Source organism: Dreissena polymorpha, chromosome 5 (assembly GCF_020536995.1).
Source record: "Dreissena polymorpha isolate Duluth1 chromosome 5, UMN_Dpol_1.0, whole genome shotgun sequence".
NCBI lineage: Eukaryota > Metazoa > Mollusca > Bivalvia > Myida > Dreissenidae > Dreissena > Dreissena polymorpha.
Genome location: NC_068359.1, coordinates 127225141 through 127244257, shown reverse-complemented (window position 1 = coordinate 127244257; position 19117 = coordinate 127225141). Strand labels below are relative to the sequence as shown.

The 19117-nt window shown below is 36.4% G+C and overlaps 2 protein-coding genes across 2 annotated transcripts in view; one reads left to right on the top strand and one right to left on the bottom strand.

Moving 5' to 3' along the window:
* LOC127831623 (atrial natriuretic peptide receptor 1-like) overlaps positions 1-13372 on the top strand; it is a 32297-nt gene extending 18925 nt beyond the window's left edge. Inside the window, exons 16-24 of the mRNA XM_052356602.1 lie at positions 1-93; positions 592-770; positions 1019-1158; positions 5799-5922; positions 10888-10956; positions 11053-11227; positions 11672-11770; positions 12700-12791; positions 13313-13372. The exon at positions 1-93 is cut by the window's left edge and continues 78 nt beyond it. Of these exons, the coding sequence (XP_052212562.1) occupies positions 1-93; positions 592-770; positions 1019-1158; positions 5799-5922; positions 10888-10956; positions 11053-11227; positions 11672-11770; positions 12700-12791; positions 13313-13372 (1031 nt within the window). The remainder of the gene's footprint in view (positions 94-591; positions 771-1018; positions 1159-5798; positions 5923-10887; positions 10957-11052; positions 11228-11671; positions 11771-12699; positions 12792-13312) is intronic.
* A 613-nt stretch (positions 13373-13985) lies between these two features.
* On the bottom strand, positions 13986-17018 carry LOC127881873 (uncharacterized). The gene is made up of 4 exons (XM_052430046.1): positions 16853-17018; positions 16197-16398; positions 14809-15016; positions 13986-14282 (listed from the first exon to the last, which is right to left on the bottom strand). Exons 1-4 carry the CDS (start codon positions 16926-16928, stop codon positions 14166-14168), a joined length of 603 nt encoding a protein of 200 aa, XP_052286006.1. The 5' UTR covers positions 16929-17018; the 3' UTR covers positions 13986-14165.
* Between the last annotated feature and the right edge of the window lie 2099 nt (positions 17019-19117).

Sequence of the window (19117 nt, the reverse complement as noted above, 5' to 3'; positions counted from 1 at the left end):
CGGGAGACGTGTACAGTTTCGCCGTCATTCTGTACGAGATGTGCACGCGAGCCGAGCCGTTCACCGAGGAATCTTGGTACACATCAGTCAGCGGTACGTGCGAGTTCAGTCCTATGGCTAAATTCTCCATTTAAACCTGTCAGATGTGTTAATTTAATTTTCATAAGTAGGCGAAGACTGTGCAATTTCTTAACACCGCACAGACTGTGCAATGTCCATAGCTGTGTCGCGAAGGTGCGATGTTTATTTCTACCATGGCGATAATGTTATCACTTAGCCGTGAATATGCCATCCTTCTTACCCCACAGGGACTTTACAATGTATGTAATTTCGTCGCGATTATGCAATTTAACACCGCCGCAGACATGCAACGATAATAACTGCGCCGCGACTGTACAATGGTAGTTACTCTGCCGCGACAAAACAACGATATGAAGTCCGCCGCGACTATACAATGTTCTTACCTCCGACGCGACAATCTGAAGTTCAGCCTTGACAATTAAACGTTCATAACTCTGAACTCAACATATTATTTTAATAACCCCAGCAATGCACTGTTCATATACTCCGCCCTGTCTTTTTAATTTATAGACACCGTGGAAATGATCAAGAATTGCGGCATCAAGCCTTGCCGGCCGATATTGAACGAGCACGAGCATATACCGGAAGTAGTTCAACTTGCTAACCAGTGCTGGGAAGAACTTCCGTCGGACAGACCAACGTTCCAGAATGTGAGGAAATTTCTGAAGAAAATAAGAATGACGAGGTACGCGGCGAAGTTTGTACATATTCAACCACTATGTAAATTTAAAGATGAGATCATATTTACCTTTTCACGCTGGTAATTTTCTTTTATGCAATTTTGTTTGAAAACGCATCCATCGCTGTTCTTATTCTGGAAAGCAAGTCATTTATTCTTAGATTAAATAGCGCTTCCAAATTACACATCAATACTTACTATTTCGCTATATTTATGATAAGCGTCTAATGTGTCATTCATCATAGAAACAATGGTGAGTCAAAGAACGTTCTGGACGTGCTGCTACAGCGTATGGAGCAATATGCCAACAACCTGGAGGGCATGGTGGAGGAGAAGACACAGGCGTTCCTAGAGGAGAAGAAACGATCAGAGGAGCTGCTATATAAGGTCCTGCCAAGGTGAGGCCACTTGAACTTTGACACTGCGGGGAATCACGTGATCACAAAAGTACATCGTACGCACAAAATGGCGGAAAAAGCTCTCGCTTAATGACGAACATCAAGGTATTCTCATATTTTATAACATCTAAATTAAAGATAACTATGCGCAAAGTACCCGCTTAGTCTCCTTTTGTACTCTGGTTATTGTCGTTTTTCTTAGATTTCTGTAGTTTTCTCAAACATTCAGACACAATAAACGATGAAAATTGTACATCGTCTGAACATTCTTTATTTTGACGCGTTTGCTATTCAAGACGGCTAACAACGAAATAAATACAACAGTGTTTGCTTTCTAACATGCTTAGAATATTTCGTAAAAGGTTTTCCACGTTGTTTAAGCTTTTTTAGATCTGTGGCGAGTACTTTGGAAATTAGTACATCGTCTGAATATTTATATAAAAGCATGACAATAATGTAATAGGAGGTATGTTATTTGGACGAAAATCCTTGGCTTTTCAAATATTTATATTTAAAGAGACCAAATGTAGTTTGCAGTAAAACTTAACTGAACTTAACATTTCTATTTACATACTTGGCGCATGTGACATTTCTGTTTACATACTTGGCGCATGTGAGAACTTATTAAAAATATAATGCTCGGCTCGAAACAGTGGCAGCTCTGAGCTTGCGGTGATTTTGCCAAGCTTCAATAATATAGGTATTATATAATATTAAATGTAAATGTTAGTCTGAATTACATATATGTGTTAATCGATATATAATTATTTTTGTGAAGATAAAATATTGATGTCATAAAATAAATTGGTATAATTAGATGTCTGTTATATATAGCTGTGTTGTTATTTCAGAATACGCCAAAGTCAAGTCTATCGCTTCATCGCTTGAAGAGAAAGCGCTTGAAAACATCGCAAACAATACGATTAGTTACACCAACATGCATTTCGTCAACTGCATGTCACACTGGAGTTTGTCTGCAACAAATTACACCTGTGCTAACGCCCATTAAGTCACCATTTCGTTCACCATTGTATAAAGTATCTCCGCCCAAAAAGCGAGCAAAGAAAAGCATTTCTGCAAGGGCTCTTTTTGAGCAGCAGCCATCTTGTGAAAAATATGCCGTGGCATTCATGACGCTACTGAATCAGATTTTCTTCTTAACATTAACAATGGATCAGTCAAAACGAAAAGCGCACAGTTAAGTGGAATCGATATCGTGTGAATCTCAAAGCTATGAGAATACTACAACACAAGCAGACAATTTGACGAGATACATATTCGTAAAATAGTCTGTACTAATGTATTTAAGATATGAAATAGTTGCATTTCTACATCTCAAATATTAACTCTTATCAGATTCTACCACCTCCTTTGAATACCAATTTTATGAATTGTTATAGACTTTCCGAATGCTTTAAGAATGCTTTGTGCTATTTATGCAAAATACAAATTATGTTAATGTTATGTCATTAAATAAAGTTTAATGTTAATAAAGAAGTCATTGTGACCTAGTGTTATTTTTTATATGCAACATCATATAGAGGCCCTCGAATACATGTATGTGTTATTTAATCTTGACTGGGATCGTAAGAAGTTGCCACACGCAGGAAGTAAAATGTTTTATTGAAGCTAAATAACTGATAAAATAACTTCCTACCGGACATGTGCCCAATTTGATGGAGGGGGGGGGGGGGCAGATAAAAGACATTAGCAAAAAACAGCAAATACACTTTACAAAAGTTATGCTGCTTCAAGAGAAATCTACTGGATTAAAGCATTTTGAGGACTATTATATTTATTATATATTTTATATCTATTATACCCGGTACATGAATGTCTTCCTATCAGAATATACTGCTGTCGATAGCCTAGCGCAATGTTGAAATTATGCATTTGTACACTTCAGCATGTGGTGCATTACAACTAGTGTTTTGCGTATTTTCTTCATTGTAAGATATAAGTTCCAATAGACAACATCAGTGCAGCAATATTTTTTTTAAAGATAGTGTTAACAAGGTTTTGCTATAGCCATGCACGATAAACTGGCCCGCTTCCTAGTGGTCATGTTTTTCAAATGTTCGAACCAAGTTTCATGAAGATTGAAGTATAAATGTGTCTTCTAGAGTGTAAAAAAGGTTTTACTATAGCCATGTGAGCAAATATGCCCCCTTGGCGGCCATCTTTTTCAACGAACCTTAACCATTTTCAAAGAAAGCTGATATATCATTAAGACATACGTTGTTACCATGTTTCAAGAAGATTGAACGATAAATGTGAATTCTAGTGTTAACAATATTTTTCTTCATTTTGACCAAGTGACCTAGGTTTTGACCTGGTGTGACCAAGTTTTGAACACGACAAAGATATCACTGGGTCAACTTTTCTTACCAAGTTTCATGACAATCAAGCAATAAATGTTACCTATAGAGTGCTACCAAGGAAAAAGGTTGACGACGCATAAAAGACAAATGATGATGCTAAAAGAACACCATGAGCACCTTGTGCTCAAGTGAGCTAAAGATAAGAAACTAAACATCATATGTTTTATGTAACAAATGCAATTTTTATTTGCACTAAACTAAATTTCCAGTGCTTTGTATTGGTTATGCCATAGTCAGAGAGGTAAAGATTATGCTCATATACAGTACATAGATTGGCATGTTCACAAATTCAAATATATGACTGTTAAATAAATTCTTTATCACAGTCATTCTCAAGATTTATTAAAGTCATATCACGGTGATAATTTTCTCATCAATCCCTTGAGCGGTTCGGCTGTTTGGGGGAATGAGAGGCAACAATACAGAAATCCTTCTCCAGTCAGGTCTGTTGTGTGTTGCTTAGAGTACTTCATCCATTGAAAGGGATGTCCACTCTTACATTATTCAACCAGCTTTTCTTCTGACGGCCTTGGCGTCGACCTCCCTATAACGTGCCCTGGAAAACAGTCTTGCACAGAGATTCGTGCCCGGTGACGTTTCCAAATCAAGCTAGCTGTACCTAAGCACACATATTCGTGGTCATGGTAGTGCATTTATACAATTGCCCTTACTGAAGCTTGTTTCATTCCGTTCACTGCTGTCTATTTCTTAATATGAAACAATCAAAAGCAATCCAGTGTAATTTGTCCACTTCATATTGAGGGCTTAATTTATTTGCCCATCGATTTGTAGAGAGACCTTTGCCGGAATCGATTTGCTGTTGGCATACATGGTAAAGTCTTCTTGGACCTTGTGTAGTACAATCTGATCTCAGTTCTGAAATTTAAATATAATAGCATACAGTTGACAATATAACAGCAAATACATTTTTAACTCATTGAATAAACACACATTCACAGATGGGCATGAAGGATTTCTTTGCCTATTGATTTTTGTAGTAAAATTAAAAGAATACTAGCGTTATAAATAAAGTTATTGGCTGATCACAGATGTTATTACAATTTTATTATCATAAACATCGCATTAAAAGTAAAAACAGAAGCAGTTCAGATGATGTACTAAAAACCGCTCAGACGATGTACTCAAACAAAAAACTTTCAGACGATGTACTATTTTCCAAATCCCTCGCCACAAATCTAAAAAAGCTTAAACAACGTGGAAAACCTTGTACGAAATATTCTAAGCATGTTAGAAAGCAAAAACTGTTGTATTTATTTGTTTGTTTCTCATTTTGAATAGCAAACGCTTCAAAATAAAGTATGTTCAGACGATGTACAATTTTCATCGTTTATTGTGCCTGAATGTTTGAGAAAACTACAAAAATCTAAGAAAAACGACAATTACCAGAATACATAAGGAGACTAAGCGGGTACTTTGCGCATAGTTATCATTAATTTAGATATTATAAAATATGAGAATACCTTGATGTTCGTCATTAAGCGAGAGCTTTTTCTGCCATTTTGTGCGTACGATGTACTTTTGTGATCACGTGATTCCCCGCAGTGTTGATTTAGGTTTTTAGGAGGTGGTGTGTAAGAATGAGAGACATAATTTCTCTATGTCGCTCATATTAGTGTAAAGTTTTGTATTGTTGTCAAAAAGAGTAACAAGTTACCTAAGATGTTTTGTCGTGGAGAAAACACTGGCCACCCTGCAGGAGAGAAACATTTAAAAGAATTGTTGTATATGGTCATGCCAAGATGAGAACTGTCTGATATTTATTGGACATGTGTTTTAGACATTTACCATATAAACCGGCGGGTTTTGACTTAAACACTGTTAAGCCTTTCAATAATCAGGACCTTAAACGTAAGGCGAATTACTATATACGTTAAATATTCTAAAACCTCCTTGTTAATGACGTTCGTTTCTAAATAATATAACACAGTTCTTGAACAGTATGTGTACTTTTACAATATTTAAATACCATAGTATAACCCTTCATAAATATCAAAACCTAAATGTGTTATTGCTTTCAAGCGTGCAGTATATTGGTCATCTTCATGAAGCTTAAATCAAAATTAATTATAAAATATTAATGAACATGTTACATGACCACAAATAACATATATGTTAACATGTGTTTGAAATCTATGGATGTATTTATATCAACATGACGTGTTTAATAAAATAATACAAAAATATAACTAAAGAAAAAAATGACAAATGTCTTAATTCGAGCGTCCCTTTCGTTTGCAGAAGTGTGGCGGATCAACTGCGAATGGGACATTCTGTATACCCAGAAGCCTTCGAGTGTGTTACCATCTACTTCAGTGATATCGTCGGATTTACAACCATCTCCGCAGACAGTACGCCCTTTCAGGTAATGCATACGTAAAATTGTAAATCGATATTAAAGACAGGTATTTCTAACTAATGTCGCTTAAAGAATGCTTAACATGTGGATGATTCAGATATACCTAGAAAGAAAACAGCTCTGAAAAACAGATTTCGGCGTCTGTCAAAATTATTTGGCACGCAATATACCTTAATTACGTAAGGATAACATTATTTAAAACGAGATAACTTACATAATTAATAAGAATAGCACATATTATTGATAGCACTTAGTGCAAATGAACGCTCCTGACAAAAACATGTACATGTATGTATAAGATTCTTTAATAAATATATGTGTCTAAACTGCAATATTTTATGTATCATTTATGGTTGTTTATTGAGAATTATTTAATAAACATATATAATTTATTAAGCAGAGTCGCATCTAAAACGCGTCTGTTCAAAAAACGGACTTGTATAAATATTTCACATATTTAAGGCAATTTCATGCAATTAAAGTTGACAACTCACCTAAGCGAACAATTACACGGTCAGTTAAACGTAACACTTATTAGCCAAAATAAAGAGGTTATTCGTTCGCAATAACATTTCACCACTCTTTAGATTTGTACCAGGCTCATTTAAGAAAAGTGAACACATTTAACAAAATATAATGAGCAAATATAAAACAGAGTTATATATACGAATTGTGTATTTGGTCCAAAATATTTAAAAAATGGGTATGAAGTAAACAATCCTGCCTCAATACTTCAAAGCCGCTACATGAAGAATTCTGATACTGATACAATTTAACTGTTTGTCAGAGGCATCATGTACTTAAGTATGGTCTATTGAATACGACAAGAATGGCCTTCCATACACTGGTCTATCTTTAATTAAGAGGTGAATGGAAAATGATTTATGTTGAGACATAGCTTCATTTGATGAACACTAATCTAATTAAATTTAAATTTTGCCATTTAGGGTCAAGCTCAGAACACTTATTATTAAAACAATAGTAAACCATGTCAAGAGAAAAGGGGTTATTTGAATGATTTTCACTCATCTAAAAACGGGAGCTATTGTGTTGGAGGAAATAACTCACATAAGTGAAGGCAATGTTAGCAATTATTCACTCGGATCATTAAACGGTAAAGTTTTCGAACATTATTCGGTATTAATGTCAAAGTCAAAAGTAAGACACCTCCGCAAAATCGTATACACTTTCGCAAGACTTGTAAGTAAATTGGGCAGGATTGCTGGGTAAAACTGTGATACCGCACATAATGCAACATCAACCTCTGAAGCAATAAATACTTTTCGAAATTCACACACACGATTGTTATTTATATTGTTGCTGAAATAACTTCTCATAGATCCGTTGTTTTAAACGTACTACGAGCTAATTAATACAGCGTACAATTTAGAAAGCCATGTTAAGTTATAATACTGTGACGTCATTTATAATAATGGGGCTAATTAGTATAAAGAGACGTCAATTATAGGAGATGTACGTTAAATGTTTAGCTGTTTAAACGAAATTTGACACGCACAGCATTTGTTAATATAATCACTCTATCAATAGAAGATAATGAAATGATGGACATGTTACTCAGTCATCCCTTTTTTAATTGTTTTACATGCATAGTATACAAATAAATTCAACACATGGTTGTCTTAGTCCTTATTTAAACATGCTTTCGACTTCCTCAATGAATGATATAATGTCATAATGCAGTGATACTTTGATCACAAAGTGTCCTTTTCACATGTCAACTCGGAATAGGTTTGAGCTTTTGCATACGATGGAACGATTTCGGGTTAGGAACGAATCCTTCTATAGTAAACACTAGAAAGCTTTTTCGTAATACAATCCTTAAATCATTTCTTTGCCTCTAAAAAGAAATAAATAGTCTGCTTTAAAAATCATTCACAAGCATGCATTTTTGGTATTAAATACAATTGTACTTGTGAAGTGGACGCGTAGGATGACAACTTTTTAAAAGACTGCCAATCATCATGGCATCCAAGAGAGACCAAGAAGAATCATCATAATTGTAATAGGCGACCAGTATCAGCAGTGTCAACTGAGGATATGAGGAGCTCATTGGAAAAGCAAGCGATTTGGCAAGATAAATGAAATTGGTGTGGGATTCGCCGACCTGTGCGCAAACAATAATCTTGTCATCTGTGGAAGTGTTTTCCAACCAAAAAGGATTCAAGAGGGAACTTGAGTGTCACCAGACCTGTCAACGTAAAATCAGATCGACCACCTGTGCATCGTGAGGAAGTTTCGTCGCTCTGTTCAGGATGTCAGCATCAGGCGAGAAACAGAAGTTGCTTTGGACCATCATCTCCTTGTCGACCGATTGAACTGAGACTGATAAAGAATTGGGCACAGGGTCTAGACAACACCTTCGTTACAAAACAACACTGAAACACCAAGAAGCAAGACAAATTCAAGGTTACTCTTTCCAACAAGTTCCAGAATCCTAGAAGAAACTATATAGCAGAAGTTGTAGAAAGTGAACGAAGCTGTGACCTCAACAGGCGAGGAAGTACTTTCCCCCCAGTCTTACACCCACGTTGAGTGGAAATCATTAGAAACGCTAGGGAAAATTAAAGAAAGAAGAGAACAGAAAGCAAGTTTAAACAACAGCAGAACAAGATCGGTTAAAGCAAAACCGTAATAAGAGTACGTAGAAACAAAAACGAAGCAGCAGAGGCAGCCCACCAGTTCATAACCTGTACTCAATCACCGAGAGAATCTCAACAGGCCAGATCAGGCGAACCCATCGGCGATACCGTCAACTACAAGCAATTAGCCAATCAAGTGCTGCGCATCCATGAAGAAAGAGATCAAGCAAATGCTGAACGGCAAGTCTTCAGGACATGACAGTACAGCGACAACATGCCGGAACAATCGCTGCTATGACCTCACCCCTTTACGTTAACTTTATCAACAATGAGAAGGCGTTTACCATCGCTTACCGAAAGTCCCTCTGGAAACTACTGAGGCGATACGGAGTGCCAAAATGATCACCAACAACATCATCTTTTATAGGGATGACTACCATCATCGTTCATGGCAGAAGCTCACCGACGCATTTGAAGTTATTAGCAGAGTAAAGCAATGCTGCTTACTCTTACCTGTCTTGTTCCTGGGTTGCAAAGACGTCGACGGACAAGGAGCGAATAGGGATTCGATTGACACTTTTAAAGAAGTTGGACTACCTCGACTTTACCGACAAATCGGCTCTTCTCACCAATCAACAGATGCAGGAAACGACAAATATCGTTTCGGACAGCTCAGCTAGACTGGGCCTCGCCATCAAAAGAGAGAAGATCAGGGTGTTCACAACCAAAGCATCCAACAAAACACCCATTACAGTCCAATGCGAGGCCTTGAAAGAGGTGGAAAAATAGCCTATCTCGGCAGCATCATGGACAACCATGTAGGAACGAATACAGACATCCGAACCCGCATCAGTAAAGCACGATCAAACCTTCCATAAGTTGAATCACCAAGATCAGGCTCATCAAAACCACCGTGTATGCAATGCTACTCAATGAAGCAGATGCCTGGAGATAAACAGTCACCACAATGAAGAAATGACAGGTTTTCATCAACATCTGCCCCAAAAAGATCATCAGGATCCGCTGGCCAGACAAGATCATCAACAAAGACTTATAGAGAAGAAAAAATGAGCCCGTTGAAAAAGAGATCCTTTAGAGACGTAAGACATTAATTGGCGACACCCTTGATAGGTCTGCATTCTATACAACAAGAAAATATCTAACCTGAATACCTCAAGGAAAAAGGATGACTTGGGGGTCCAGAAACACTTGGCGCCGAGACCTAGATACAGATTCCAAGCATATAGGCAAGTTAAGGGGCTGGATAGACTCGTCCAAAGTCGAGACGCCAGGAGGAAGCTGGTCGGCAGCTTCGACGGCATAACAGGCGGCGATGGACAAGAATAATTTAAATGGAAACATGGACATATTACACAAACAAAAGCTAAACTTGCAGACCATGAAATACTAAAAATTAGGGTTGCAAGAGGTTTCAAAAAAACATTAACCGGTTAACCTTTTGCCGTAACCGGTTATTAACCGGTTAACCGAAAAACCTGTAGTATAAAAAAGGTAAGTATGCATTAAACATGTCATACCGCTCGAACACTACATAGAAACGAAAGTTATTTGAGATCGCATGCGTTGATAACATTTCATTTTCTAAATAATGTATTCTAACATTTATTTCAATAATTGTGTAATTGTTGTTTTTTTGTTTTGTATTTATTGTTCCTGCGTAAACGCATATAAGATAACAATTTTAAGAACTACGCAATGTTCATTTGTACGTGTCATTAATTTACTTTTTTGGGGGCGCTTATATTACGTTCGGGTCCTATTGCTCACAATAATCATGTGTTTCTTTGTTCATCCTGTTTAAATTTTTTAAGTTAACTTAACATAATATGAAAATTATTTTAAATAATTGTTTAAACTTGTGCAACACTAGCCCACAGTTCAAACAAATCAGCAAACACGCATGTATAGGCAGAACATTCACAACACAACAGTTTTCATTTGTTCAAGAAAATTACTCTGTTCACTAGCTTGTGGCTAATTATTTAAATTTTAAGATAATTTTTTTATTGATATTTATTAATTTAATGATGTTTATAAATTGCTTCCTTCAATAAAACTTGCCTCAGACGGTAGTGGTGGAAATGTTGGTGACGTTAATTACTTGTAGTTGCATTAAATTATGATAAAACAAACACGACTTTAACTAGACAAGTTTTTAACTACGAATGCAAATCTTGATTAACACCTATTTACCATTGTTCTTAAGCGCACAGCTGTAAATACGCACAGAAGCAATACTTGCTAATAAACATTCAGGCACTGCTTGTATTGCTACTATTTAGGTTGTCTACTTTAAGTACTGCAGATGATGTTATTGGATATTTGTTAGTGTTTTTGTTTTTTATTTCAGGTCGTTGATTTGCTTAATGACCTATACACATGTTTCGATGCCATTATTGATAACTACGACGTATACAAGGTAAGGTAAAAGGTGTATCAATATATGCTTAAAATGGATATACGTTATGGTAGACATTTTATTGCATTACACAATAACGCTACACTTCACTGACAGGTTGAAACCATCGGCGACGCTTACATGGTGGTCTCCGGACTCCCTGAACGCAACGGTAACGAGCATGTGAGACAGATTGCTCGGATGTCTCTGGACATAGTCCACAGTGTGCGCCAGTTTGTGATTCGTCATAAACCGGAAGAACCGCTAAGGGCGCGTATTGGATTACACTCAGGTTTGTATTAAAGTTCAGTGTTTTGAACGTGTCCAGCCAAATCTTCCGGTTGAATTAATGCGTTCAGCTATTTGCTTGGGTACTTATTTCAAAGATTTCGTCTACAAGAAAATATGCCATGTAAAGAATCAATTTACTTGTGATATTTGTATAAAGCTTACATCACTGCCTTCCGGGTTCTATTTGTGTATGTGAAATTTCATTGCGTACAAAATACATTCAGGTTTCTTATTTTTTGTTGTTGATACAGATTAATGAAGAAAACGATTGAGAAATTACATTCTTAGTCAAATAGTGAACGTCTTGCATTTGGTTTGCTTTAAGCCAATTAGGACAAAGTCTAGTCAACGGCGAAATCGGTAACGAGAGAGTAAGACCGGCTTAAATTCATTTTTACAACAACATGATATAAAGCTCTTTAGTGATGTGTAACCTCTCGACTAGGCCCTGTCTGCGCAGGCGTGGTCGGACGGAAGATGCCGAGGTACTGTCTATTTGGGGACACAGTGAACACCGCCAGTCGCATGGAGTCCAACGGAGAAGGTCGGTTTAAATAGATTGATCAACTGTATACAGTTTTAAAAAATCAACATCGGTCGTCACATCGATCCAATTAATCAAAGTGATTTAATTTCCAACACGTCTCATTTCTATTTCCCCACTCCATTTTTTCGCACAGGATTTATATGTAGTCTAGATGCGTGCGTTTTTTCCTATTACTATTGCTCTCAAACGAAAAGCAAAATATGCAATCGTATTGCCTTTGTTGTTTATGCAAGTTTCAAACTGCAAGTAATCATATCAGCCTATTAAAAACATAACTAGTTTTAGCGCTATTAGTCAGAATCAATTATTGTTTCACCTGTATAATAATCTAACATCACGTATTCCCTCTTTCTATACATGTATTTCTTAATTTTATGTTTTATGTTCGTTCACGTTTTTACATGAATGCCATCATTCCATCCACTGAAAAGTTGTTTTTTAGAGGCTATTTCCTAGGAGATTGCGATGTAGTGTTTAACGTTCAAACATGAAAATCAAATGTTACGGTCACTGCATCCAGGAGATAAAATAATTAACATCAAAATTAATGAATTATTTCATTTTTCCACGCATTGCAACTATTGATTTCGCTACGTAAATTGCATACTAAAAAGCGTTTGATATAAGCAGATGTTATATTCTTTTTTCGAACAAGAAAGTGACTGATATGTTAGCATGTAACTGCCCATGGGATAATAGTATGCGATCACATACACTTTATTCCGAATTTAGTGTCATGAAATTTTTTAGTATGTGTACATAATTATGTTTCTATATATCTAAACAATTTTAATACAAACAAGCTGGTTATCTTAAATGTTTCATGCTGCTTCGCAAACATAAATAAGTTTTATTCAACTTATACAACTTTATACAACTTATTTTATTAATTCTCTTATTATATACTTTTCTTTGTGTCTATACAGCCCTGAAAATACACATTAGTGAGGCAACTATGGGACTTCTTTTGCCATTTGCCACGTTCACAATAGAAGAGCGGGGAATAATCGATGTCAAGGTAACATATAACCTTCGAATATGTATTTGATCTATTTAATCGCATACATATTTACATGCATTGCCCATTCGAGGTCTTTAACGCGAATTGTAAAGTAAAGAAAACATTTCTCTCCACGGTTGTTTTTTTTTACTAATAAATGACATTTAAGCGTTGTAATGAGCAACAATTAAATAACGAATTCGTCAATTGGAGTTATAAGCACGTTTGACAATTTTTAATTAGCAGACAAATCAAACAAGTTTAGTTTCTTGACCTGACAGCAGATTGTACAAGAAGAGTATGTTTTGCTTCATGGTTCTGAAGAACATTATTTTATAGTTTGGTTGTGGAATATATTATCTAAGATGATTGAACGAATAAATGAATCAACGAACAAACGAACCATTATATTAATATTTCTGCTCTTCACCAAATTTCCATCTGCAATATTAATGTTTGGCACTTCAGTTCACTTACATTCATGACAACGCTCTATGTGTTGCTCGTAAAATGTTATCTCTATTCTATATTTGTTTTAGGGAAAGGAACGAATGCGAACTTACTGGCTTGTGGACCAGCTGAATACTCAGGGGAAGTAACACATGCAGTTGAAAACGTTAACTCCGCTCAGAGGCTACATCCCATATTGGTTATTTTCAAGTAAATTCATTCCGAGAGTAGGATTGACACCTCAATAACATTCTTATGAGGCTGTTCAAATTTTCGGGACATTAAGATAGTACCGGGGTATTTACAATTTTTCAAAGAAATCAAAGTACAAACATAAATCTGAAACACTTAACTGAATGACCTTAATCGGGTTGGGTTTGATGATTGGCCGATTTAGAGCTGACTTCGAACCAATCCATGAAAATGTTAATGAAAATCGTGCTAAATAACGCAATAAACAGCGCACGATAACACCGTGTGAGGAGTTTCACGCGCTTATTTAACTGTTATTTCCAAGGATCTTACCACTGCAACACATTATGAGACATCAGTTCTACGTGTAGGCGCATGCCTATCTGTATTTGTTCGTTATTATAAGTCCGTATTGTGTGTGGATATCTTTATTATTGATATAAAAATATATAGAGTCATAGTAAAATGCTGAAATTTAAATCTTTTATAGAACACAATATGTGTGTATTCACGAGCAAAAACTATACGAATCAATGCGGTCAATAATTTTCATAAACAAGAAACCAGATATATATGTTTATCTTTATTTTGTAAGTATATAAATACATATTGCAAAACAAATATTATATTTTATACAAAAACCAGAAAACACCATTATTTATTTTAAACAAATAATGAAATAAAACATATATTCAATCGCTCTAATATGGCTTACTAAAGTGTTTTTCACTTTAATGCATTCTCGCCTTCCTAGCGTCCCACAATTGGATCATCCTTCCGCCTGACTCCCGCCTCTAGGGTCATACATCCAATATTGTCGTCTGACGTGGGGTCGTCCTTGATCTTCATCGTTACCCTGTAGTCTCCCTGATAATAAAACGGGGATTGTTCTATCAAATGCTTTAAGTTAATAGATGATTGGGATATAATATCATGGCGACATCTATTCACGTTGAAAATTGGAAGGTTTTTTTCTTGTGTAAACTATAATCATGAAATAATCTAGCAAGTTTTTAGGGCGTCAAAGATGATATATAAAGTCGTTATTTCTAGTTTGAGCTTACATTTATATTGTCCAAATGATTGAAATTTAATCAATGCAATACATTATTAGGCGTATGTATGTAATGTTCATATCTTTACTTATGTTCTTTTAATACTTGTATCCTTAATAAATGGAATAACATGCGCATTATCAAACAAAAAGCGCAGAATATAATTTCTAGGTCCTTAACTGTTCTTCATAATTATCTAATTAACATACGCGATACTTATGATAACATAATTATAATATTCGTCCCGCGAAAGCTTAAGGGTCATTTTAAAAATTTGCACAAAGAAGGAATATAAGCCATTCGAAGCTCTCAATGGTACAGCACGTAATTGTACTTACGCTGGCAATGGCCGCAAGAGCGCCTGGTATCGGCTGCAGTTGGATGCGCTCGTTGTGCAGGATAATGGTTTCTGGTTGGATTGGGCAGGTGCCTTGGTGACCGAGCGCAGTAAGGAGAAGCTTGTCGATCTGCAGCCCCAAGTCGGTTGACACCACTGAGGAACCGTTGCGGATTCTTGGCAAGATACTGCACGCGTCGATGTTTTTGCTGTAAAGACAGAAAGAAAAACAAAATGACGTGTTATCTTTAGTATATGTCACACTTCGCGACTAATGGCCTGTTCTAATTATATACCGCGTACTTATTTATGAAAAGGTAATCTGTTCCCTTCGATTAAACTAGTTCATGAAAAGGCAACCGATCATATCAGAACACGCACCGTTAGAGATTCGGACATTTGATCTTGCACCCGTAAGCGAAATAACCTCTATCCCAAAACAAACAGTTATTATGATGTGCATTGTCTCAACGCCCGGGCAGTTGTATGTTTAATGCGCTTATGAATGTAAGCTTGTGAGCTTTAGCAAATTGACATGCAGTTATTTTTGCCCACCATATTAGCACAAATTAGTTAACTAAATAATACTCAGAGAAAGCTGTACTGAGCGAAGTGGTATTATATGAAGCATGTGTAATTAACACATATTTCTAGGAACATGACCTTGCCTGACACATACATTAAGTTATTGTTGTCTAACGTTTCTATCAGACAATTGCAACATACTCGTGAAAGAACAGACCCATGCAAACCGTGTATCTACATGAGAATTTAAGATTGACAAAAAACGCGCTTCTTATCTGTGTTAAGAAATCGACGAACGGCATGAGAATTTGCTATCATTGTTTGATTTGATTACTGGGCCACCATTCATTTTCATGCTTTATGAGTACTTAAGTTTAAACCGTCTTCTGGCACGTTCTTTGTCAATACAGAGACCGACATTAAATACAATACATATGATGAGGAAAAGGCAGGGTTCGTACAGATAGAAGGTCATTGGTGGTTATTAGAGCAGGCGGTGACGATCTGCAAAGTCGATCTGACCACGTGTCAATTAAAATGAGAAGAATCTTATAAGCGGACGTATGACGCACAAAAATGCACGTGAACGCGCACAAAATCAAATCACAAACACAAATATAAATGCAGAGACATATAGATAAACGGACATACCAACATATTATTATATAAGGCGTTTACAGTCCACAAAGTGAACGCTAACTATAGATCCTTAACTACTTAGCAACCAGATTTCCTTTCCGTTTAAAGCATTGGTTTGTTGTTGTTTTTTCCTTCTATTCCAATAATATCGAACCAGGCGAACGGAGACAATGATAGTTTAAAAGACTGACGTTCGTAAGGCCCCGGATATAACGAAAAACATACCATGTTCCGATGTTTGTGTCCCCGATGCAGGGAATCGTGGCCTCACCGAAGGACGTGATCTTATGGAGCTCAATGTCGACGAAGAGCAAGTCAATTTTCAGATTCACCGTCATATTAATGTCAAAATGCATTTCACCCGGAAACACCACCGGGTTCGGCCGGATGTCGATGTCGTGAACCGTGAGCGCCGTTCTTCCCGTGCCTATAAAAATCAAGTGAAAACATAAAATGGCAAATCAATTTTTGTACTAATAAGCACATTAGTTAATGCCCGGTAGGCGCAGTGAGACTTCACGCGTTTCTGACCTACGCGACATAGGCGTATGCATTTCCGGTGCATGTGAATTTATTCGGTGGTAACCATACCGGACGTTGATGATGAAGAAGATTGAACCCTCTGCAATTATCTGCACAGGAGCCCAATCTTAAATTCTAGTAAGTCAATCAATATATTCATTTTGTATTGTAAATACTCTTTAATTTAAATAAGGACTATTATTTACACCATTCGAGAGATATCATATAGTAACGTGTTATATTTGTGACGAGTACTTATTTTCCTAGGATATGTTGACTCAAAAATATACATTACAAATACAACTGCAGAAGAAAACGGTAACGGTATTTTTCAAAACAATATCGAATGCGTTACTTACCACAGTCACTCCATTTCAAATGCGCCGCCTGAGCAACAACGAGACACGCCGCGATACCCAAAAGCTTAAACATCATCGGCGTCAAAATATGTATCACAGTTATAGATCTACGACACCAGCGCTCTGAACTACTATGTAAGCGAAAGCTCAGCGTTTATATAGGACCAAGATAAAGCTGATAAAAACTAATGTATTATCCGAACTCATCGGTACAAAGTTCGTCCGACGCGGTTCCACGTATCATGCACGCATGGTATGAGTTCAAAGTCCGTCAGCCCTGTTATGTAATCTTAGCACGAGGAAACCACGATTCCTTTTCCATGCCCCAAAGGTCGATGTGCAATGCTTTTGCTGATTTGCCGATTTAAATATAAAATTAAGTGCAAGGCAAGATCTTAAGTTATATTTGTTTTAAACTTAGACGCCAGAAAATGTTTCCAATTCAATTACATGAGACTACTGTAATTGGAAACGGAAAAATAAAATAATATTTTTGAAGAGTAACAGTATATTTATCCGTTTCCAATCAACAAAATACTGTAAAAGCAAACACAAACAACGACAAATAAGAAAGTCACAGGGCGTCAGTGCAATGAAAAAATCAAATATACAAATTATGTAAAATCTGTAGGGTGACGTTTCAGTAATTCTTATAACTGAGTGTGTTGTTGTTGATGATGATGATAAGCAGTAACGCGGTAAATAGGCAATTGCCAATCGGCTGTAACATTATCAAAATCAAACATATACATGAATGTACTGGCAAAATCATAGTTTGTTCAACCTTTCTGGTGGTGTGTGAATGTTTTCCTCATGATTTTGAGGTACACTATTTTGATAACAAACCGTGCCCTATATTAATCACTGAAAGATATGACCAGCGGTCTGTGACATATTTTAGAGGGACGTGATCACGTGTCTTTTTTTAAATCTCATTAAGTACGCATTCTAACTATCTTAAATGTTTTAATAGCCCTAACTTATTACAATAGATTACAATATAAAAGTTGAAGAGACGATATTGCCTTCATCGGGATTCAGACCCGGAACCTCTGGAAGCAAAAGCAAAGGCAATACCACTGCGCCACACATGCAGAAGTGTCTTTATCTTAATTGTAAACAATATGTATGAACTAGACGTTTTATCAAAGAAAAAAAAGCTTTCCAAACTCTGTATTATTTTACCGATCTCGAAAAATGGTAGTCCATTAATAAACCAAGAATTTTACTTTTTTTAGGTTAAATATAATGTATGTATTGTTATTTAATATTTTACAATATATTGAAACTCATAATTTTGCCAGACTCTAACTAGTCCCTTAGTGCGTCAAGTCTTGTCCCATATAAGCCTGTGAAGTCCGCAGAGGCTATTCAGAGACGACAGCTTTAATGGAATTTTAATGTTATAGGATGACTCTTCCAAACGAAAATCCAGTCCAGTCGCATTGCACAGGCTAACCTGTGACGAAACTTTACGCATATGCATTAAGTCCCGTTTTTACCACAGCGCGGCTTTTGTTTTACTCACTTTTAATTCAGTCGCTACTGGCCAAAAGACGCGGTTAATTTACAGTATTATTACTGGTGTATTCAGATTGTTCATTATACCGTATGCAAAAACGCGTAAGATTTATAATTTCAAGAAACCTTCACACGACGTTGGTTATCTGTTCCCTTCGTTTATTTCGGGTTTAAGATATTTAAAACTGTACCTGATAAAGAGGTTTTTTTGCTGCGGACCTTGTACCTGTCTACCAAAATATGTTCCGATGTTCCTTGTGGGATCGTGATATTTTCTAACCTGAGTAAACAATAATAACCGCACGATGACCTTCCAACTTCCGTTGAAAATGGTACATCATTCTGTTTGAAACAAATACGTAGAAATTATTAATTCACATTCATAACAAAAAGTATTACCGAATCGTTAATTTGTCCCCACGAGTTTGCAATGTGCTTTATTTAAAAAATGGTTTGTATTGTGTATGCATGCTTAATGAATGTGAACATATGAGTCTTGTCCTGAGAAAAATGGGCATAATGCATGTGCGTAAAGTGTCGTCCAAGATTAGCCGGTGAAATCCGCACAGGCTAATCAAAGACGACACCTTCCGCTTGTATGACCTTTATCGTTTAAATGAAGTCTCTTCTTAGCAAAAATCCAATTTAGGCAGAAAAGTGTCTACCCTGATTAGCCTCTGCGGACTACACGGGTTAATCTTTAACGACACTTTACGCACATGCATTATGACCAGTTTTCTCAGA